This window comes from Pelophylax lessonae (assembly GCF_965119305.1).
Source record: "Pelophylax lessonae genome assembly, chromosome: 7".
NCBI lineage: Eukaryota > Metazoa > Chordata > Amphibia > Anura > Ranidae > Pelophylax > Pelophylax lessonae.
The window spans coordinates 46,525,872-46,550,843 of record NC_138774.1 but is presented as its reverse complement, the minus strand read 5'-3'; the positions used below and the strand labels follow the sequence as shown (position 1 = coordinate 46,550,843).

The following is a 24,972-nucleotide window of genomic DNA, read 5'->3' as shown; positions in this document are numbered from 1 at the left end:
TCAGCTCCTTCTAGACATTTACTGGTGTGGTTACAAACATGAAGTCAAGAGAATGGTCCAGGAAGACAAGAGAAGAGGTGATTACTCTTCACAGGAAGGGCAATGGCTATAAGAAGATTGCAAAGATGTTAAACATACCAAGAGACACCATAGGAAGTATCATTCGCAAATTCAAGGCAAAGGGCACTGTTGAAACGCTACCTGGTCGTGGAAGAAAGAAGATGCTGACTTCGACTGCTGTGCGCTACCTGAAGCGTAGAGTGGAGAAAAGTCCCCGTGTGACTGCTGAGGAACTGAGAAAAGATTTGTCAGATGTGGGTACTGCAGTTTCTGCTCAGACAATACGGCGCACACTGCGTAATGAAGGCCTCCATGCCAGAACTCCCAGGCGCACCCCCTTGCTGTCTCCAAAGAATAAGAAGAGTCGACTGCAGTATGCCAAAAGTCATGTGGACAAACCACAGAAGTTTTTTGTGGACTGATGAAACAAAATTAGAACTGTTTGGGCCCATGGATCAACGCTATGTTTGGAGGAGGAAGAACAAGGCCTATGAAGAAAAGAACACCTTGCCTACTGTGAAGCATGGCGGGGGTCAATCATGCTTTGGGGCTGTTTTGCTTCTGCAGGTACAGGGAAGCTTCAGTGTGTGCAAGGTACCATGAATTCTCTTCAGTACCAGGAGATATTGGATGACAATGTGATGCAGTCCGTCACAAACCTGAGGCTTGGGAGACGTTGGACCTTTCAACAGGACAATGATCCCAAGCATACCTCCAAGTCCACTAGAGCATGGTTGCAGATTAAAGGCTGGAACATTTTGGAGTGGCCATCAGTCACCAGACTTAAATCCGATTGAGAACCTCTGGTGGGACTTAAAGAAAGCAGTTGCAGTGCACAAGCCTAAGAATGTGACTGAACTGGAGGCTTTTGCCCATGACGAATGGGCGAAGATACCCGTAGATCGCTGCAACACACTTGTGTCAAGCTATGCTTCACGTTTAAAAGCTGTTATAACTGTAAAAGGATGTTGTACTAAGTACTAAGATTGAATGTCACTTGGGGGTTGAATAAAACTGATAATGATGTGAGCACAGAAAAGATATTTGTGGTTATTTCATTATAAATGTTATGTTATATTTGTCTGACCTACACGTGCCTCTTTGATTTAATTGTAAGCAGGATGACTGAATGATCAAAATCAATGTCAAACTGGCCAAAACAATCAATTTCAGTGGGGGTTGAATAATTTTGAACACAACTGTATAACATTCCCCCAAAAACATTTACAAATCAAAATTTTTTAACATTTTAGGCCAATTTGTTTTCTGCTACAAATTTTTGGTAAAAAAAAAAAAATCGCAATAAGCGTATTTTGATTGGTTTGCGCAAAAGTTACTACCTACGGGAAAGATTTGTCATTTTTTTTTTTTTTTTTTTTTTTTCTAGTAATGGCGGCGATCTGCGGTTTTTTGCAGGACTGTGACATTGTGGTGGACAGATCAGACCCCTGACTGACATTTTTGACACTTTTGGGGGGACCAGTGACATTACTACAGTAATCAGTGCTAAAAATATGCACTGTTACTGTAATAATGACACTGGCAGGGAAGGGGTTAACACTGTTGGTGATCAAGGGGTTAAATGTATGCCTCATGCTTACTGACGTGTGTGGGGGAGGGGGTTCTGTGACAGAGACAGAGATCGCAGGTTCAGCTATGCCGAATCCTGTGATCTGTCCCTTTGTTTACACAAGTGGGCGGATTTTCTCACTGTTTTTCCGATGATCGGGGAAGAGAGACAGTGATCGCCGCCTCTCCTCCTCCAGCCCAACTCCCGCTGTGTCTAAACACAGAGGAAGCGAGCCTCCGGCGGCGCGCACGCAACGCTGATACAGGGAGGAGTCCAGCGACGTAGGTCTACGCCGCTGGACCCAGGGCTGCCACCTTGCTGCAGTAGCAGCACAGTGAGCGGTCCTGAAGTGGTTAAGTAAGGCCAAATGATTCATGTAGCAATTACTTCCTGTCCTTAGCTCAAGTATGATTGTGCTTAGCGGAGAAAACTCCTCCTCGTCTCCTCCTCTCCTGAAGACTCCTGGGATGTATGACATCATTTGCCTAGACAGTAAATCAGGAAGAAAATGAAGAAATGTAAAATAAAATTTAAAACAAGTAAATATGATACACTTTCCTATCTATTTACTAATGCTAGCAGCATTAGGATTAAAAAAAAAAAAAAAAAAAAAAAAAATCAAAGCAGACTTTCACCCTAAACCTAATCTCATCTTTCCCTTCCTCCTTCCCTCTCTATCAATGGGAATAGATATTTATTTATTTTTTTTAACCACTTGCCGACCGGTCACGTTGACCCTACTGCGGCAAAGTGGCTCGATATCGTCCAGCGACGTAGACCTACGTCGCTGTACCCCCTCCCCTTGTGGGCGGCGCACGCGCGCCGCCGGAGGCTCGCTCCCGCTGTATTCAGACACAGCGGGAGTCGGGCCAGGGGAGGAGCGGCGGTGATCACCGCCGCTCTTCCCCGATCGTCAGGGATCGAGTGTGGAGATCCGCCCCTTGTGTAAACAAAGCGGGCGGACCGCCTATGTGACAGGCAGGGACAGATTGCAGGATTCAGCATAGCTGAACCTGCGATCTGTCCCTGTGTCACTCAGTCACCTCCCCCCACACATGTTAGTAAGCACCAGGCATACATTAACCCCTTGATCACCAATAAAAGTTAACCCCTTCCCTGCCAGTGTAATTTTTACAGTAACAGTGCATATTTATAGCACTGATTACTGTAGTAATGTCACTGGTACCCCCAAAAGTGTCAAAAGTCAGTCAAGGGTCCGATCTGTCCGCCGCAATGTCGCAGTCCCGCAAAAAAAGATCGTCGCCAGATCGCCGACATTGCTAGTTAAAAAAAAAAAACAATAAAAATGACATCAATTTCCCGTAGTTAGTAGCTGCGATAACTTTTGCGCAAACCAATAAAAATACGCTTATTGCAATTTTTTTTTTTTTTTTACCAAAAATATGTAGCAGAAAACAAATTGGCCAAAAATGTTAAATTTAGATTTTTGCATTTTGGGGGGGGGGGGGGGGGGGGGATTTCATATAAAAAAAAACGTGAAAAATATTGTTATTTTTTCAAAATTGTCGCTTTTTTTTGTTTATAGCGTAAAAATCGCACAGCTGATCAAATACCACCAAAGAAAGCTCTATTTGTGGGGAAAAAAAGGACATAAATTTAATCTGGGTACAGCATCGCACAACCGCGCAATTGTCCGTTAAATTAACGCAGTGCCGAATCGCAAAATATGGCCTGGTCAGGAATGGGGTAAAATCTTCCGGTCTTAAAGCGGTTAAAAATACGCTCGTTGAGAATTTTTTTGTCAAAAACATATAGCTAAATACATTTTGGCCTAAATATGACAAAAATGTAATATATTGGATATTTTTAAACTGTCAAATTAGAAAAATATTGTTGTTCAAAATTGTCGCTTTTTTTATTAATATCGCAAAAAATGAAAATCGCACAGGTGATCAAATACCACCAAAAGAAAGTTCTGTTTGTGGGGAAAAAAAGAACATAAATTTTGTTTGGGTATGGCGTTGCATGACCGCGCAATTGTCAGTTAAAGTCGCACAGAGCCGAATCGCAAAAAGTGGTCTGGACGTACAGCAGGAAAATCCTCCGGTGGTAAAGTTGTTAAATATGTGTTTTTCTCCAAAGCAGCATTTCCACATTTCACGCCTAGGTGAGAATGACGTCTGCATCCCCCAATCCTGTATCCTGCAAGTGCGCAGATGTGCCGCGGGGCTTTGGGCCTGTGCATGTTTCCCTGGACATCTGTACATGTGTGTCTTTAACCCCTTCGAGGGTAAAACAAATGTTAATGCCTAAGCACAATTTTGGAACTTTGACATGTGTTTGTAAAACTGTACATATCATCACAACTACTTTGTGTATCCAGGTGGATTATACCTTGTATTTTTTTTTTTTTTTTTTAGGGCAAATTGGGCTTTTATTTGGTGGTAAAGCACAGTCTCTGTGCTAGGAGCTCGCTATGTGACGCGTTTCTAGCACAAAGAAAGATACGCATACATGCGGTCCCACAGAAAAAAGCTCAGTTCAGTGAGGCTGCATATACAGAGTGTCTACTGTCAGTGGGAAGGGGTTAAAGATGGGTATTAACCACTTGACCTCCGGATGATTTACCCCCCCCTTCATGACCAGGCCATTTTTTGCGATACAGCACTGCGTGCAACGCTGAACCAAAGTAAAATTGATGACCTTTTTTCCCACAAATAGAGGTTTCTTTTGGTGGTTTTGATCACCTCTGTTTTTTTTTATTTTATTTTTTGCGCTATAAACAAAAAATGACAATTTTGAAAAAACAACAACATTTTTTTACTTTCTGCTATAAAGCATATCCAATAAAAAAAAATGTAAAAAATCTAATTTCTTCATCAATGTAGCCCAAAATGTATTCTGCTACATATTTTTGGTTAAAAAAAAAAAAATCCCAATAACCGTAAAAGGTATAGCGTCTACAAACTATGGGATATTTTTATTTATTTATTTTTTTTACTAGTAATGGCAGCTATATTGCGGCTGACATTCTGATATGGATCAACTCACAGGATGTGTCTGCCCACGCACCAGGAAACCTAGGGACGACACCTAAGAAGAGTAAAGGACTTTACATTATGACCAGGGTATTTTTTGCATTTCGGCACTGCGTTACATTAACTTTTGCGCGGTTGTGCGATGCTGTACCTAAATAAAGTTCATGTCTTTTTTTTTTTTTCCCCACAAATAGAGCTTTCTTTGGTGGTATTTGATCACCTGTGTGATGTTGTTTTATTTTTTGCACTATAAACAAAAAGAGCGACAATTCTGAAAAAATAAAAAACAATATTTTTCACATTCTGCTATATAACATTCCCCCAAAAAAACTTAAAACAAAATTTTTCATAATTTTAGGCCAATTAGTATTCTGCTACATATTTTTGGTTAAAAAAATAAATCGCAATAAGCGTATTTTGTTTGCTTTGCGAAAAAGTTATCGCATTTACAAACTAGGGGAAAGATTTCTGTCATTTTTATTTATTTACTTTTTTACTAGTAATGGCGCCGATCTGCGACATTGTGGTGGACAGATTGCAGAATGACCAGAGAGACCTGTGAGCCTATATAGAAGGATCACAGGCGCTCTATGATCATTTCAGAGAGAACAATGGTCTGCTGTGTTTAAAACAGCTGACCGTCCTTCTCTCTCAGTGGGGAGCGGTCGCAGGTGCCCAGTGGCAATCGCGGTCGCCGGCCCATAGATCAGCATTCCTGCTGCCTAGAGATAATGGGAGCCCGCTGGCGGTGGCGCACGCTCGCCCCCAGCACCACTACGGCGAACCGACGTACCCATGCGTCGATTTGCGCAGCCGAGCCAGCCTGCCGGTTAAAGATAGATGTTAAAGAAAGACACATCTCTACCTCAATTTGTTATTGAACTCTATCTCCCCCTAGTGGCTCTGTCTTAGGGTGACCACATTTCCTAACTGCCATTCAGGGACACTTACTTTCCCAAGTGCATTTCGTCAAACTTATATGTGAGACTGGCAAAAACATATCTGTCTGTGCATTTTTCATTATTTCTGCACACTTTAACTGGCTACTTAGATATCTCTGAAGAAATAGAAAACAAAACAAGTTGCATTAAGCCCCCGTTCACACTAAGGCGACCTGTGAGGCGACCTGGTCGCCTCACAGGTCGCCGGTCGCCTCCCATAGGGAAGCTGCGGACCCGTTCTAATAGGAGCGACACAAGTCACTCCGACTTAGAAAAAGGGTCCGGAGCTTCTTTGAGGCGACCGCTATAGACTTCAATGTTATGAAGTCCGTGGCGGCCGCTCCGAGGTCGCGGCGCGCTGCTCGCACCGCGATCTCGGAGGTCGCCCCGGGAAGTAGCGTCACGTGTATGTGAACCGGCGCTAAAAGTCCAGTTCAAAGCCCCTTTATTTATTTTTTCCTAATGCCAAAAACAATATTCCAGACTTGCCCTAACATCTACATATACATTGCTTATATGTTGCCTGAGCCTCTCTCCATTTATCTTTTTTTATCTTACATTTCCATTTCCTGCCTCTAATTCCATGTAGTAACTTACTACACGTTTTACAAGTCCAACTTTCTAAGTTTCTAAGCAATAAATATTTGCTGCCCTGAACACAAAGGAAAGAATAGACAGACATCCATTAAAAAGTTAAACTTACATTTTGTCCTCTTAAATGCTGATAACGGCCGTTGGATTACAGACAGTCAGTTACAGCAGGCTGAGGTGCCGCACAGTAGAGATCCCGGCTCCGGCTGACGTCACCGTCGTCACATGACTCGGCCGCGCACTGCGTGCAGCAAAAGGCAGGGGAGGAGCCACACACACTGGACAGTACTATGCGATGCCGATCTGATTCGGCGATCGCATAGTATAAGGAAGTGACTATCTGTCACAGCACAGCAGCGGTCGGCGGCTCACGGGCTCAGATCATTCCGGGACACTGCATTGTCCCGGAATGAGGGTGACCGGGACCCGGGACAGACTCTCCAAATGCGGGACTGTCCCGGGCGATCCGGGACACGTGGTCACCCTACTCTGTCTATACTGCAGTAAACAACTAAATTAAGTACAAAAAGAGGCATAGGGGTTCTAATCAACTGATAGAAATCACTCTACTCTATGCTCCTAAATTCAATCTATTACTTCCATTCTTCCTGGACTTAAAAAGCGTCCTGACTGCAATAAAAGATGGACACCTGGTCACTGATAACTGAGAGATATGAAATAAAACCCCTCCTACCAACCAAAATACCATATCTAAACGTGACAATGCACCCAAACTAAGAAAAATACCCTACATGTTTCACTCTAAAAAAGAGCTTTGTCTGGGGTGTATAAAATAAAATAAGCGCTCAAAATGAAAAGTGCTGGAACCTCCACATGGCAAATGGTGACTCTGCTTGTCTACAGCTTCTATTTCTAGATACTTCTCAACACCGCCATCTAGTGGATTTTATATAGAATGTTTTAACATTAGATTGATGGGGAAAAGAAATCCCCCACTCTCACCATTTTCAGTCTTACTCATTCTAAATTGTACGTTTATGAAACTGAGAATTCTTCTCTCTAGTTCACTTCTCAGCAGTTCTCAGAGGAAAATGATCTCCTCTGCACCCTGTTTATGAAGCGGAGAACTTCAGTTCTCAGAGGAAGAACAGAGAAGTTTTTCCTCTGAAAACGGCCGAGATCCATGTAAAAGTGAATGGGCTGCCTGTAATCTCGTGAGACATAGCGAGATTACAGTACGAGAAAAGCACTGAAACACTCTGGTGCCCGTTTATCAACCACTTGCCGACCGCCCACTGCAGTTTTACTGCGGCAGGCTGGCTCGGCTGCGCGAAACGACGGTCACGCACGTGGTGCTGGGGGGCAAGCCGAACCGATGGGCGCTCCCACTAAGCAGCTGGGATGTCAATGCACAGGGCCGGTGGCCGCAATTGCCACCGAGCACCCGCGATCGCTCCCCGCTGAGAGAGAAGGATGGTTGGCTGTTGTAAACACAGCTGACCATTCTTCTCTCTGAAATGATCAGAGCGCCTGTGATCCTTCTATATAGGATTACAAATCTCTGTGGTCATTTCACAAGCCACTCCCCTCCCCTCAGTTAGTAAACACCCCCTAGGCTCACACTTAACCCTTTGATTACCCACTTGGAAAAACCCCTTCCCTGCCAGTGTCATTATTACAGTAACAGTGCATATTTTTAGCACTGATTACTGTAGTAATGTCACTGGTCCCCCCAAAAGTGTCAAATGTCAGCTAGGGGTCCGATCTGTCCGCCGCAATGTCACAGTCCCACTAGAAATCGCAGATTGCCGCCATTACTAGTAAAAAAATAAATAAAAATGACAAATCTTTCCCCTAGTTTGTGGATGCGATAACATTTGCGAAACCAATCAAAATACTTTTACTGGGATTTTGTTCACCAAAAATATGTAGCAGAATACATATTGGCCTAAACAATGAAAAAAATATATTTAAAGTTTTTTTTTTTTTTTTTGGGGGGGGGGGTGTTATAAAGCAGAATGTAAAAAATATATTTTTTTTTTTTTTTCAGAATTGTTGCTCATTTTTTGTTTATTGCGCAAAAAATAAAAACAAATGCCACCAAAAGAAAGCTATTTGTGGGGGAAAGGACATCAATTTTATTTGGGTACAGTGTCACATGACTGCGCAATTTTCGTTAAAGTAACGCAGTGACGAATCACAAAAAAATGGCCTGGTCATTAAGGGGGCAAATCCTCCCGGTCCAGAAGTGGGTAAGCAGCGGTAAATTAGCACTGCATTCTCAGAGGAGACCCCCACCTCATGTTAATAAAATAATTAGTCCCCTTACACAAAAAAATAGAAAATTTATATGTACACACACACACACACACACACACACACACACACACATTTTTTATATATATATATATAGAGATACAGTAGATGTATATAAATATGGCAGGGGGACATGTTTACTGTCTTTGGGGGCCTGATTGAATAAGAGGGAAGTCAAAAATCTTCTTTCTTCCCCCCCCCCCCCCTCAGTTCTCCTGGGATTCTGTCTTCTCTCCCCGATTCTCCACCTCTGGGTTGGTGAATCTGGGAGTGTGAATTCTGGCACAGATCACCAGTGAAGTGCGGAGATCGCAGCTTCATAAACTGGCCGTTTCTGTGTCAGTCAATGACAGATTCTGTGTGTGGAGATGTTCAGCGGAGAACATGTTTCATAAACCGATAATGAACCGAGATTTGCTGCGATCATCAGGATTGCTGCTCATCTCAGTTTCATAAATGGACACCTATATTTGTAACACTTATATCACCTTCTAAACGTCTCTCACCATTCTGACATTAATTTACACTTTTTGGGGACCAGTGACACTAATATAGTGATCAGTGCTAAAAAATATGCACTGTCACTGTACTAATGACACTGGCTGGGAAGGGGAGATCAGAGAGTTAACTCTGTACAGTTTTACTGTACTGTGGGAGGTGCTTTTACTAGGGGAAGAGATGGAATTTATTCCCTGCTTTGCAGAGACACAAAGTCAATCCCTTCCCTCCTGTCAGAGTGGCAATCTGCCTTGCGAACAGGATGCAGGTTTCCCCCGCATCCAATTCACATGTCAGGAGATAATGACCAGCTCTCCATAGAGCCGGTTCACATATTTCTGTTGCGGCTCCGGTGTGAATTGCACAGGAGTCCTCTGCATCTTCTGGTCCGTTTCAGGTCCGAATTTAGCCAAAAATTCAGACTGAAATGGTGAATGGGGACACACTGCACCCCTGTTGTGAGCCGCTCCATGCGGCAGTGTGAATCCAGCCTTACATAGGTAGATCACTGTTCTGTCTCTTTGCCTAAGGATCAGTGGGTGCAGGAGGACATCATAGTTTCATAGTCGGGTTGAAAAAAGACACAAGTCCATCTGGCTCATCAAGTACCGCGCACCCGCCGATCGGCTTGATTACACACAGCGGAATCGAGCCGCCAGCAGCGCATATGCGCACCCCCTGCCCGGAAAAGTTAGATATATACATGATCTGGTGCACAGGTGCTGCCCTGTAGAAGTTAGACAGGCACCCCTGTAGCAGGCGGCCCTTAAGTGGTTAAAGGGTAACTCCACTTTCATGGAGGAAAAAAATAGCAAATAGGGAAAAAACAATATACCGTATACAATTGCGACACAAATCATATTGTAATTGAATTTTTTCTTAAATGGCCTTTCCTTTTCAATCTGCAGCTCTTGTACTTTTCTGAAAATACAGTGCAATATGGCTACCTGGAGGTGTTCTGTACACAGAATGTATACTGACCACACCCCAGAAACATAATTTCCTGCTTGTGTGATTGGCTCACCAATTTTCTCAGAAGTCTGCACTAAGATATAAATCAGATTTCTGGCATCCCCTGCAACAAGAATGCCATTTTTGGTGAGATACTCCCAATAGGAACACGTCTAAAGGGATGCAGGCCCAGCAGATTTCCTCATTAGTGGCCTGCAGCTGCACAGCTGGTTGATAATTATGAAACCATCCCTATTAGATTCACTCAGCACAGAGTGAATCTAATGGGGATGTTTTCAACAAACTGTGATTTCTTCAGAATAATAAAAGGTAGGAATCTGCAACAGTTTGTTAAAAATCCGTACAATGTACAGAGATCACCCAGAGGGGAATGTTTTTATCTCAACAAAAGTAGAGTTACGCTTTAAGTATGCATGAATACTTTGCCGACTTTGTGCATGTGTGGGCAATATCCTACCTGTGTGTAGATGGGTCAGAGAGCTCTGCCAGGACCAAATGGTTGGGCAGAGCCCATCGGCATGTCTGTGCCGGCTTTACTAATGGTGGTGCCGGAAGGGGGCGGGGCCACACAAAAAATGGTGGATGAAGTTTATATTTAAATAGTCAGATTAAAACATGCTCTGGTATCTGTAAGAGGAAAAAAGTCCCAGTGATTGTGATCAGTAAGGGGAAAAATGTCAGTGGTCAATGGGAAGAAAACTGCTTGAGGGTAAGTAGTCAGTAGAAATGTGAAATATAAAAAATGTCAGGCATCGGTGGTGAATGGAGAGAAAAATGTCCCGGCATTGGTGGTCAGTAGGGATGAGCTCAAGGTTTGGTCAGAGCGCTGAACATTTAGGACATTTGGTGCTGATGAATGTGACAGCTTTTGGCTGGTTCAGTATCAGACAAGCAGCTGAAGTACCAAAACAGCCGGCATGGGATGAAATCAGGATACAAGCTGGGGCCAGCATCAGATTTGAATATAGCAGAGTCTGGAGGCAAGCCAGGCCAAAGACAGGATGGCATGATAAAGGTCTGATAATCAATAACAGAAGCTGATCACCACTCAGTGAATCTCCTTAGTTGTCTTGTGCATTAAATAGGACTTGGGGCACCAATAGCTAGTGCCAGACCTGCACTGTAATTCACACTAATGTAAGTGCAGATATGCGCCCAGCCTTGATTCTATGCATGGACTGCTAGCTGCAGTATGAGCATGTGTAGATCTTCCCGGCATGCCTATTCACTTCTATAGTGGACAGCTTGGCCTGGTATCAGTGCTGGGACAAGTTTATCTAGAGCCCAGAGCAGACCAAATTGTGCCCCCCCCCCCCAAGATGTATGAGAATTATGTGTCAGCAAAAATCACCCCCCCCCCCACCCCAAAAAAAAAAAACAAACATTGAGCACTAATCTGCATGCATACCCCCTAAGCATAAATCCCCCCCTCCTCCCACTACAAATCTGCCTTCTGCTGAAATCTTCTGAGCACCAATCCTTGAACAACCCCCCCCCCCCCCACTCAAATTCTCTCATTTACCATATCCCCCAGGACAAATCCAACCCCCCGAAAAAAAACATTTCCTCCTCCTAGCTCCTCCTAGTACAAATCCATACCTCCCAACCTTTTGAGATGGGAACGAGGGGCACCTATTAGCAAAGGTATGTAGGCACAAGACACACCTCCTGTCACACCCCCTTAAAGGAGAATTATATAAAAAAAAATTGTTAAACCCATAGGTGCTTTTTTACAACTATTCCTTTATATTGGCTTTTGAATTTACAAATGCAGCAAATTTAGAAATTGGACAAAAGACTTAGCACTGGGAAACACTTTTTGAAAGATAAAAAGTGCATTTTATATAAAACTATATAGATCAGACCAAAATGAGGGACAAATAAAGAGGAAAGAGGGACTTTGTTCCAAATCGGGGACAGTCCCCTCAAAATTAGGGACAGTTGGGAGCTATGCAAATCCTTAACCCATTTACTCCCACTCCAAATCCCCACTCCCAGCACAAATTCTCCCCAATACCCCATCCTAGCACAACCCCCCCCCCCAAAAAAATTTCTCCTCCTAGCACAAATCCCCTCAATCATCCCTGCTAGAACAAATCCCCCCACCCCTCCCAATATAAAAAAATCCTCTTTGCACAAACCCCTTCCCCCCTACCTTATTACCTTTTCTAGTGCAACCCCCCCCCCCCCAATACTCCTCCAAGAAAAAAATCCCCTTCCCCCATCCCTCCTTTCAACACAAATTCCCTCAAATCACCACTCCTAGCACACCTCCCCAAATTTCCCCTCCTAGAACCATTCTTATCCCCTGTTGCCCCCTCCAAATTTCCCCTCCCAACACAAATCCCCCCTCCCCAACCTCTGTGTGGTGCCCCCCACCCCACCTCACATGATACCGAAGTGCCCAGGGCAGCCGTCCCTCCTGCCCACCCCTTGTCCTGGCCCTGCCTGGTATCCACCTGTTCACTTTTTACAGCTTGGCCCGGCAGTCACCATTTTACTTCCATGGTGGAACGCATCCTGGTCCCATGGGAGTGTGAGATTTTGTTCAAATATTAGGGCAGACCCCTGGGATCAGTGACAGCTGGGGGGATGTGTGCTGTGTATTTTCTGTGTTGCACAGTGTCTGTGTGCTATGCTGTGTATGTTCTGTGCTGCATTTATTGTGTGTCTTTGCTTTACATTTTATGTGCTTTGTGTGTGCTCCTTGCTGTGTATGTTTTACAATATGCTCTGTAAATGGGCCCACCCTGCTTCTTACTGGAAGAAGACCCCAGTGATATCATTACTTCATCTCTAAATAATACTAAGAATTAAAAAATATATATGTATGCAGTATAAATAAGTATGTAAGACAAACATTGCATGAACTAATAAAAACAATATTACTGTGACAAGAGATGAGAAATATACACACAGCTAGGCCTAGAACAGGAAATGTCTGAACACAAGTTCTTATAATAACACAATTCACACACATTACAGACAACACATTTTTCAGAAGGTCAGCCAGGGGGAGCTGTAAAAACAGGCAGCTGAGCCACGGTTTTAATGCTCCTCCTCAGCCACCCACCTAAAGTCTAAACAACTGGAGGAGGCTGCTGACATGCAGTGTCTAATATACTTTGTACCGTGGACACTGCAAATTTAATGTGACATGAGAGTTACCAGACGCCATCACCTGTGTTGTGCAGCTGAACAGTTTTAGTGACTAATGCCTCGTACACACGCACCGATTGTCGGCCGAAAGATGGGCCGTCTTTTGTCCAGTGTTGTTGTGTTGGTTGAAATGTGCTCTAGACTGCACACAAATTTTGTCGGCCAACAACACAATTCAGAAGTGATGTCATGTGATGGTTAACTTTCCGTGTGTTTTTTCTTCTCTGAGCATGCCCAGTCTTGCTCATCTTACTTGTGTCGGCCGAAATCTGTACTGACTGATGAACAATCGGCCGTTCCGTTGACGGCCAACAAAAATTTTATAGCCTGCACACCAGATTTTGTTCGGCCGAAAAGTCGCAGTCGGTTGTCGGAAGCATCATACTAACAAGCCGACAATCGGCCGATCGGACATTGGCCGAAAATTCACGGCCAACAATCGGTGCGTGTGTACGAGGCTTAAGTTGCCCTTATTTAAGCTGGATTAACCACTTGCCAACAGGGTACTTTCACCCCCTTCCTGCCCAGGCCAATTTTTAGCTTTCAGCGCTGTCACACTTTGAATGACAATTATGCGGTCATACAACACTGTACCCATATTACATTTTTTATCTTTTTTTTCACACAAATAGAGCTTTCTTTTGGTGGTATTTAATCACAATGGGTGTTTTTATTTTTTGCTAAACAAATGAAAAAAGACCAAAGATTTTTGAAAAAAAAATGTTTTTCTTAGTTTCTGTTATACGATTTTGCAAACAGGTAGTTTTTCTCCTTCACTGATGTGCGCTGATGAGGCTGCACTGATGGGTTGCATTGATGAGCACTGATGAGGCTGCACTGATGGGCACTGATAGATGGCACTGATAGGCTGCACTTATGGGCTTTGATAGACTGAACTGATGGGCACTGATAGGCTGCTCTGATGAGGCAGCAATGATGGGCACGGATAGGCTGCATTGATGGGCACTGATAGACTTTACTGATGAAGCTGCACTTATGGGCTTTGATAGGCTGAACTGATAGGCTGCACTGATGGCATTGGTGAGGCAGCACTGATGGAGCTGCACTGGTGGCCACTGATGAGGAAGCACTGATGAGGCAGCACTTATATGTGGCACTAATGTGCACTGATAGGCAGCAGTGAAGGTCACTAATAGATGGCACTGATGGGCAGCACTGAGGAGGAGGCACTGATTAGCAGCACTGATGGGTGCTGTTGGAGCTGCACTGATCATCAGGACACTGATGATCAGTGCCCTGATTATAAGTGCAGATATCCCCTTTGACACTAGCCCGTTTCCAGCTCTCTCCTCTCCTCACATTCTCACATTGTGACAGCATGAGAAAAGGAATGCCGATAACCAGCAAGTGTGTTTATATCGTGATCCGCTGTGATTGGACACAGCTGATCACATGGTAAAGAGCCGCTGCAACTGGATGATGCCCTCCAAGAACTGGCTGACCACGCTGTAGTTGTCATTTTGCTAAAGCGTGGTCGGCAAGTGGTTAAAGTGGAACTTTGTGCTAAGAAGTGAAAATGGATGAACAGGCAGGATTTTTAATGCAGAAGAGACATACTTTGTCTTTTCTGCATTAAAGCCACTTACCTGCCTTTCCACCCCAGTACAGTGAGCTGCACATGCTCAGCACACTGCACAAATTCGGCAATGCCAGAGCTGACAGAATTCATGCTCATGTGCAGGAGTGATGTCATATCGCCCCAGCCAATGACTGTGGCCGGCGATCGAGACCTGGAAGCTGGCCATTAAAAGATGTCAGCGGCCTGGCGGGGAGTTTCAGGACAGTGCATTGCTGGATTGAAGGGGAGTATAGTTTTCACTTTACCCTGCTTCAAGCTGCTTTTGAATTTCTAATGACTTCAATGAGGAGAGAAGCAATCCTGACCCTTGGCTAGCTGCTGTGTGGGACACACAGATACAAGTCTATATCTCAGACACAATACTTTTTGGAACATTATTTATTTTACCCAAATCTGCAACCAATAGCAAAAAGCAGATACAGCGAAACGGCTGTTGAGTTTGCTATTCAAATGCATGCAACTGGTTTAACCACTTCGCATCTCAAACCTGTTCACTCCCTATGGACCAGAGCAATGTTTACAATGTTTCTGCTATGAACCTGTTTATTCAGCAATACCTTTTACGGCTCCATTCACACCTGAGCGTATCATTTTCAGGCGTTTTTTGGGCACACTGATGGGCACTGATAGGCTGCACTGATGGGCTTTGATAGACTGAACTAATAGGCACTGATCGGCTGCACTGATGGCACTGGTGAAGAAGCACTGATGGAGCAGCACTGGTGGGCACTGATGAGGCAGCACTGATATGTGGCACTGGTGGGCACTGATAGGAAGCAGTGAAGGTCACTAATAGACGGCACTGATGGGCAGCACTGATGACCTTCACAGAAAGTGCTTGACACACTTTTCGAAATGAAGACTTCCAGGACACATTCCAGAAGTAGCAGGAATGCTGGGAGTGCTGCATTGCTGTGCAAGGGGACTATTTTGAAGGTGATAGTGTGTAAACATAGATAAAGTACTTTCTTGTAAACAGAGAAGCTTTTTGATACCACCTTGTAATTGTTCCGCTCACTTGAAGTCAGTAGGATTTTGCTGACCTGGGTTTGCCATATGTTCTAACTGCACCTCAAACCCAGGAAAACAATGCCTGTCGAAACCTGTTTTTTGTTGACTTTTATATTTTTGAAAAGAAAATATTGTCACTAAATTAATTAATTTTCCTTTGCAGCTGGACTAGCAGGGGACCTTTACATAGTGACAGGACAAGTGTTGCAGAAAATCTGTGTCACATCATAAAGCATGGCCACTACATTTGATGGTAAGTGATGATCAAGAATATTGGCAAAGCCATTTTTTGTGGAGCCCTGGAAGTGATCAAGGGGTTCCTATCTTTGTTGCATTTGTGAATACTTGCAGAACAAACTTTTAGGACTTGTTCACATTATTTGCAATGACCTGCATTTTTCTGCACTGGATAAACGCAGGCCACTACTAGGACAAATAGTAAACAATTATTTTCTATATACCCTGTTCATACCGCAATGCTGGGGGGTGGGATCCCCTCACTGCATCTGTCCCTCCCCAACACCTCTACACTGAGAACCGAACGATCTAACACTGCCGATCGCTCGGTTCTCACAGCTCCCTGAGCAAAAGAGCTGCTGACTGTCAATGAGCAGCTCTCTGCACTGCCCTCCTCGCTCATTGGAGTTCTGGGGTGGGGAGCTGCTCACTGAGAGCCTGAGCCGGATGCTAGTCCAGGGATCTAGGTGGATCCCGACTCTGTGGTGGTGATGAAGCCTGGATTGATTCTGTGATGTCAGCACAGAGCGGACTTCAACCCGCTCTCTGCTGAAAACGGGTCACAGGAGTGCAAAACTAAGTGCACTCCTGTGATCCATAGGATACGCACAGCCAAACGAGCTTTGGCTGTACTTCCCCTTTAAGATTCTACAGAGGAGAACAAGTGATGATGAATTTAGGAAGGTTTTCCAAGTTTGTATTGTTACCTTGACACAAATAGATCATAAGTAAGGTCACTTCTTAGCTAGATTTGCTTCTTAAGATATATATCTACTTTTTAATACAGATGACATTAAGCTATCGGTCCCGGAGACAGCTGGGAGGTCAATCCGATTCTGTTATTCACGTGAGTAAAATTTTGCTTATATTCATTATGCAAATCCACAGATAACATACAGTGCCTAAAAATACTATAATATATTTATAACTCAGCCTTTCAATACACGCTGAGCAGCTAATGACTCTATAATTATAATAATTTTGTTTGTTATTGTGACCTAACGAATCGATGTGCCTATTGCTAATTAGATTACTTTATGGAGGATCCTTTAGAGCAGGGGTCTCCAAACTGTGGCCCAAGGTCCAGATCTTGCCCTTTGCTAGCCTTTTTCCTGCCCTTGAGGCACCATTCCTCCCACTGACACCAACAATGGGGCACTATTCTTCCCACTGACGCCAACAATGGGGCACTATTCCTCCCACTGACGCCAACAATGGGGCACTTTTCCTCCCACTGACACCAACAATGGGGCACTTTTCCTCCCACTGACACCAACAATGGGGCGCTATTCCTCCCACTGACACCAACAATGGGGCACTATTCCTCCCACTGACGCCAACAATGGGGCACTTTTCCTCCCACTGACACCAAAAATGGGGCGCTATTCCTCCCACTGACACCAACAATGGGGCGCTATTCCTCCCACTGACACCAACAATGGGGCGCTATTCCTCCCACTGACACCAACAATGGGGCACTATTCCTCCCACTGACACCAACAATGTGGCACTTTTCCTCCCACTGACACCAACAATGGGGCACTATTTCTTCCACTGATACCAATAATGGGATACTATTCCTCCTACTAATAGGGGCTACTACTCCTCCTCCTATTAACCACCAACCCTGAGGCCATATTTATTCTGGCCACAATCCAGCCCTCCTAAAGTGTGAAGGACAATAAACTGGCCCTTTGTTTGAAAAGTTTAGAGACCCCTGCCCTGCTTTAGAGCATTTAATTTGCTGAGCAATGACCAGAAATGAACACAGGCTGCAGGATCCACTGGTGCAGCAGGCTTCAAAACCAAATACTAAGCCCTCTGTAACACCAGCCACTATTGTGTCCAAACATAAAGCTACTTTGACGCTGGGGTAAAAATGTAAAGAAAATGGGAACTTACCCAGTGCCGGGACAAGGTCACCTAGAGCCCAGGGCAAACATGCCAAACTGCCCCCACCCCCCCCCCCCAAGATGTATGAGCAAATGTCAACAAACCCCCCCCCCCCCCCCCCCAAAAAAAAAAAAAAAAAATTGAGCACTAATGTACATGCTTACCCCCTAGGCACCCCCCCTCCTCCTATGACAAATTCACCCCCTGCTAAAATCCCCCCCTCCCAACACTAATCTTTGCCTCCCCCATCTCCCTTCCTAGCTCAAATCCTCTCTGTCCGCAAATCCCCCTGCACAAATCGGCCCCCCAAAAATTACTTCTCCTGTCACAAATCCTCTAACCTTCAAACTTCCCCTCCCAGTACACATCCCCCCCCCCCCCAATCCATCCTCCTAGTACAAATTCCCCACAATCATCCTTACTAGCACAAATCCCCCTCCTAGAACAATTTATTACCCTGTCACCCCTAATTTTCCCCTCCATCCTCATCTCCTCACAAAGCCCTCCACCCTTTATGATACCACAGTGCAGCTTTTCCTTCTGCCCACCCCTTGTCCCGGCCCTGCACTTACCTGTTCTACTGTCCGTTCCTCAGATCTTCAATGTCATGCTCTTCAACAGCCTCTTCACCATAGATGTGTGCAGCCTATTGCTTTAGGCACGGTTCACATACTGGCATCTCGGATCGCGGGCAGAATCGCCGGGATTCTGCCCGCGATCTCGAATCATTGCAAATCATGGGATGTCTGTGTGATTCCCATGACTTACAATGGCATCCCAAACGCGACGTGATTTTTGCCGCAAATGTCGGCCAATGAATTGCGGTAAAATCGTGCAAACAGAATTGCGAGACCCCTGTCGCCCAAAAGAAGCTATTTTGTTGGGTGACAGGCGCTCCACTATTCTGTTTGCGTGATTGTACCACGATCCATCGGGTGACAAATGAGGCAAACTCTCGCCACATCTAGGGTGCCATTGCAAGTCACGGGAATCGCACCGGCATCCCGTGATTTGCAATGATTCTGTGATGCAATGATCACAGCGATTCTGCCCACGATCCAAGACGCCAGTATGTGAACGCAGCCTTAGGGTGTGCACCCCAAAGCTCAAACACACATGTGTATGTTTGTATGTATATACACACGCACTCTTAGAAATAAATGTAAACAAACATTTTAAAATGTATTAAGCCTAGGTTCACATTGGTCCGCTGCGGGAGCGCACCCAGATCTCCGGCAGTTAACACTGCCCTATGCAAACTCCTGGGAGTGTCAATACAAAGTTATTGACACCCTCAGATAAGTTGTCAATTCGGACAGGAATCACCCATGCGATCCGATTCTGGTGTGGAGCAAAAGAAAGGCCCTGCACTACTTTGGTCCGAATGCAATGCAAATTCAGCCATACAATCTGTATACAATCTGTATGGCTGAATTTGCATCGCACAGACATCGCATGTAATTTGTACAGCAGTGCGGTGTGAATCACATGTGATGTCTGTGATCGAATGTGAACCTAGGCTCAAACATGGATCATGTCAGTAGAGCTGTCATTTTATTATTTGTTTTTTATTCTTTTTTTTGCAATTTTTAAAATAGTATTATTGTTATTCTTTATTTTTTTTTTTAGAAGCGCTGTTAGGGAGGGGGCTTTGGTAAAATATCAGGGGTCTAAACAGGGGGTCCCCACTCCCTTTCTCTGCAGCCTCAGCTGCCCTGGAAGTAAATAAATGAAAAGTGCTCTGTGTTGAGCAGCTTCCTGCTCATTTACAAACTGAAACATAGTAAACACAGTTAACTATGCTCCAGTTATGCAGAACACAGTGAGAGATCGGTACCGATTAATTCAGAAAAGGAAGGGGACTTACCTGCTCTCCATCCTGAAACATCCCCCGTGTGCCCGCAACACTAACAAGCAGCAAGGCGGGGGGAGCATGGGGGGGGGCACAGGCAGCAGGGGGAATCTGCACTGCAATTGGTGATTAGGATGGCACACCCTGTGCGCACTCCTATGTTCTTCATGTTTGATGTTCTTTGAGTGTGTCACAGGTCTGCGCCACTGCAGCTAGCTGTGCTTCTTTCCACCGGCTCCTTCATTACTAGTGGATACAGTAGTGACATACAGGTCAGTGAAAGGAGCCGCAGATATGGCAGGGAACACAGATATCTGACAATCTCAGAAGTGTCAAATGTAGAAATCAGCCAAACAGATCTGGGTTCGGTTTGAGGCAGGATTGCAGAATATAACTACATTTCATTGTCACCTGAAATGTAGTCATGTTCTGCAAACCTGCCTCAGATCTGTTATCCATAACCTATTGAAGTCAATGGGAGTTGAATGTTAAAAAAAATAGTCATTTTATTTAGGCCAATAGGCAAAGGATTGTCATACCAATAGCAGGGGGGCTGGGCACTGCCCTCAGGGACATGTACCAATGCAAAACTTTTTAATAAATATTCTAAGGGGAGCAGAAAGTGTAATATTGTTTTAAGATTAACATTAGAAATGCAAAATTCCTAGAAATAACAAGTCTTGGGGATGTCCTACATGGCACATATGTGTGATCTATACAACCTACTACAGCAAAACTGACATTTTCACAGAAAGAAAGATGCAGTTAAAGGCTCCATTTACATATACAGTATGTGAATTGGATGCGTTTTAAACTGCATCCAATTCACATGACATGTGAATTAAACCGGCTTTCTATGAAGTCGGTTCATATATATGCAGTGCAGCGCCAGTTTGATTTCAGTGTGAAAAAGAGTCCTGTGCGCTTTTTGAGCACTGCGGTGCAGCTCAGATGCAAATTCCATTTTCATTGGCTTCTATGGAAACGCATCTGAAACGCATATTGGATACGTTTTGAACACAAATTTGATACAAAAAAACAACAATGTGGGGTCCCCCCCCCCAGTCAATACCAAGCCCCTTTTGGGGTTTGGTACAAATTTTAAGGGGAACCCCACCTCAATTTTTTTTTTTTTTTTATTTTAAATGGCGTGGGGTCCCTACCAAATTATATAACAGACCCTTATCCGAGCATGCAGACTGGCAGCTCCCGAACCGTACCAGGCCACATGCCCTCAACATGGGGGTGGGTGCTTTGGGACAGGGGGGCTTTGCCCCACCCCAAAGCACCTTGTCCCCATGTTGAAAGGGAACAGAGCCTCTTCCCCACAACCATGGGTGATGGTTGTGGGGGTCTTATCAAAATTGTGGCAAGATGCGGGCAAGGGTCTTATCGAAATTTGGAAACCCCTTTAACAAGGGGGCCCCCAGATCCCGCCCCACTTATGTGAATGAGTATGGGGTATATTGTACCCCTACCCAGTGTCAAAAATAAATAAAAGCACAGACACAGTTTTTGACAATTCCTGTATTAAAAATAAACCATGCCCCCCAGTGTACATCTATTGTCAATAACGATGCCCACTGCATCTGAACTGCATTTAAAAATCGCAGCTGAACCACTGAACAGCTGCTTAGGGGATTTGCAGTGAAAACAGAGGGGAGATTTGCCCTGGACGTGTGTGAACCTAACCTAAATTACTGGCAAATGTCAGCTTCACCTCCCTTACTTCTGTTTGTAAACAAATGGCTGGGGATTCCCTTTACCTATACTAGACCCTTATCCTAGATGAGTATGGCCTCTTTCACATGGGGTGGACCGTATTTTTATCCGCTCCAGCACTTTTTTTTTTTTACGGACAAGGAGGACACGTGTCATCTGGTCCGTATGTCTGCATATCATCCCATCCGTTTGCGGATGATATACGGACATAATGTATGTCTGTGGGATTGCGGATGTCAGCGGATGACACCGCTGACATCCGATTTTACGTCCTTTCCGTTTTTTTAAACGGAAGAAAAATAGGGTTCTGTTCTGTTCCAAAAAATGGAACAGAACTGAAAGGATGAAAATCGGATGTCAGCGGATGGTCATCCGCTGACATCCGCAATTCCATTGACAAGCATTATGTCCGTATATCATCCACAAACGGATGGGGTGATATACGGAACGCCCGTGTGAAAGAGGCCTATAAGATCTTCATGGGGGACCCTACACACAAAAATGATGTGGGGTTTTCCTAAAAATATATACCAGAGCTTATTCCTCAATGAGGGTTTAGTATGCTGTTTAAGGGATGAAACCATGCAAAAAAAAAAAGCATATCAGACCCTTATCCAAGCATGCACTCCTGAACCACACCATGCCACATGCCCTCAAATAGGCAGTGCCCTGCCAGGTTTAGGGCAGGGCCTTTTCCCTACAACCCTGGATTGGTGGTTGTGGGGGTCTACGAGTGGGGGTTCTTCAGTATTTGGAAGCCCCCTTTAACATAAAAGGGGAAACCAGATACTAGCTCCCTATGTGAATGAGTAAGAGGTACTTGTTCTTTGAGTGTAGCCCCGCTCTTCAATTTTGAAGGCCAAGATGTGATTGAAGGTATCAAGGGTCTACTTTAGAGATTAGATTAGAGTTGCCACCCTCCCAACCTGTCCGATTAGATGGAAGGGGTTAGCTGCTGCGTCTTAGCACAGAAAGAATTTTGGTAATCAAAATATTCAAACACTATATATATGCAATAACATCAAACAAGAAAACAATGCAATTACCATCATTTTATTCTATAGGCCCTCTGCTTTGAGAAAATATGAAAAAACCACAAGGTATATGGCGCAATCACAGATGTACACAAACTCGGTATCCCTATACAGACCCAAAGCAGGGTGCTAAATGAAATAAAAAAGTCCATGATAATAAATAGAGTCCAGAATCAAAGTTTTTGCACAAAAGGCAGCTCTGCCGAGAGACAGGAACAATTCTCTGAAATGACAGCCAGGGACAGTAATGCAGCTAAATGTGAACTCGCATCAATCCACAAGAAGGGACACCGAGGATGTAACAGCAGCAGTATCTAATCTCCACTGCAAGTACCGGCTCGGCTCTACTCGGCCCTGCTTGGCCCGGTTTGCTTTTCCACTGCTGGTACCGCATGGTATAGTGTCGGAACGGTTCGGTACGGTACGGTATAGGTTTGCTTTTCCACTAAAGTAGTACTAAAGTTAAGTGGGTGGGATAACAACGGGGTGGGTGGGATTCTCTGATCAATCAGTGGCTAGTAGTGACTGCATGCAAAGGATTGTGGGATATGGTACCAGTTTGGTACCTGTTGGAACCACAATCGAGTAGGTACTGTTTTTTCAGAGCCGTACCGTTCGGTTCCATGCAGTGGAAAAGCAAACCTATACCGTACCGTACCGAACCGTTCCGACCCTATACCATGCGGTACCAGCAGTGGAAAAGCACAAAAGCGTGCCGAACCGTTACGGTTCCATGCAGTGGAAAAGCGCCATATGTGTGGATCGTCCTCTCCATGATTCAGGATGTCAGTAGCAGAACCAAATGGATGGATGAAAGCAAAAAGAAAAACGGACCACTAGGTCAGACAGAGGCAAGTTGGACTACCAAATGTATATAACATCCATATTTTTTTTTTATAGACAAAAATATAAAAAACAAGGAAATATTAATAGACAAATATCAGCTTAAAACATGGTATTAATATATGCACAACAATGGGCCAGTCCGGACCTTGTGCTTTATGTGCGTTATTATTGCATAGTTGGAGGTAAGTGAGCCCCTGAGCATTAATGCGTTTCGCCTGTCTGCTTCTTCAGGCCACACAATGGGGAAGAAAGGAACAGGTCACTGAACAAATAGAATTTAGATAGATAGATAGCTAGATGGAGAGGTAGAGAGAGATGGATATAGAGAGAGAGATATATAGATATACAAAAAAACTATCAGCGCAAACCTATTATATGTGATAAAATAACTCAACACCAATTCACTGTGCATAAATCAGGTGTGTGAACTTATAAATCAATAGTGGTGTCCGGCAGCATGCACCAATCGTGTTTCACAAATCACAATAAACTATAAATCATACAAAAATGTGATGCGCCAGAAATATAAAATCAAAAAGTGATGACAATAAATCATATCCAGTTCATAAGGCACATAGCAATGTGTGTGCTTCCAATAAAATGATATAAAGAGTGTCCCTTGTTCAGATGAAGAAAATCCAGTGATGAAAACAACTTGTAATCACCAATATAGTGAATCCCTCCACCAGGTGAATCAGCCTCTCACCTTTCTGAAGGACCCAAACGGGCCAGCAATCACATGTATCATTGATCAGACTTCCAGGAAAGAGCCACACTATATTGCACCTCGAGGGATCCCTGGACATATAGAAAACAGATGAAGAAATCTAGTGCTCTCCGCTTACTAATGAGGGTATGCTTTATTAGAGAAAGGCAGATCAACTCACATTTGTCGGGCACTCAGCTGTGCCTGCTGTATAATCGATGTCAGCGATCTGTTACCAGAGAGAGACTCTGCGTCGGCCACGCACGCTCCGCCCCCCTATACGCGTTACGTCGAGCGTAATGCTCCTTTGACTTCCTCGGTAGGGGACCCCTAACGAGGAAGTCAAAGGAGCATTACGCTCGACGTCCCCTACCGAGGAAGTCAAAGGAGCATTACGCTCGACGTAACGCGTATAGGGGGGGCGGAGCGTGCGTGGCCGACGCAGAGTCTCTCTCTGGTAACAGATCGCTGACATCGATTATACAGCAGGCACAGCTGAGTGCCCGACAAATGTGAGTTGATCTGCCTTTCTCTAATAAAGCATACCCTCATTAGTAAGCGGAGAGCACTAGATTTCTTCATCTGTTTTCTATATGTCCCGGGATCCCTCGAGGTGCAATATAGTGTGGCTCTTTCCTGGAAGTCTGATCAATGATACATGTGATTGCTGGCCCGTTTGGGTCCTTCAGAAAGGTGAGAGGCTGATTCACCTGGTGGAGGGATTCACTATATTGGTGATTACAAGTTGTTTTCATCACTGGATTTTCTTCATCTGAACACGGGACACTCTTTATATCATTTTATTGGAAGCACACACATTGCTATGTGCCTTATGAACTGGATATGATTTATTGTCATCACTTTTTGATTTTATATTTCTGGCGCATTACATTTTTGTATGAGATATATAGATATATACAGTATACATAAAAGTCATGCTTCACTACATACATTTTACAGCTAGCAACCCACCTAATTGTAGGTGCACTGAATGCAGTATACAT

At 44.3% G+C, this 24,972-nt stretch overlaps 1 protein-coding gene across 1 annotated transcript in view; it reads left to right on the top strand.

The window, feature by feature from the left end:
* Positions 1-23,368: 23,368 nt before the first annotated feature.
* Positions 23,369-24,972, top strand: part of LOC309560451 (class I histocompatibility antigen, F10 alpha chain-like) — a gene marked incomplete at both ends in the record, with an annotated part of 61,595 nt that continues 59,991 nt past the window's right edge. Inside the window, one exon of the mRNA XM_082264084.1 lies at positions 23,369-23,444. Coding sequence (XP_082120210.1) covers positions 23,369-23,444 — 76 coding nt within the window. The remainder of the gene's footprint in view (positions 23,445-24,972) is intronic.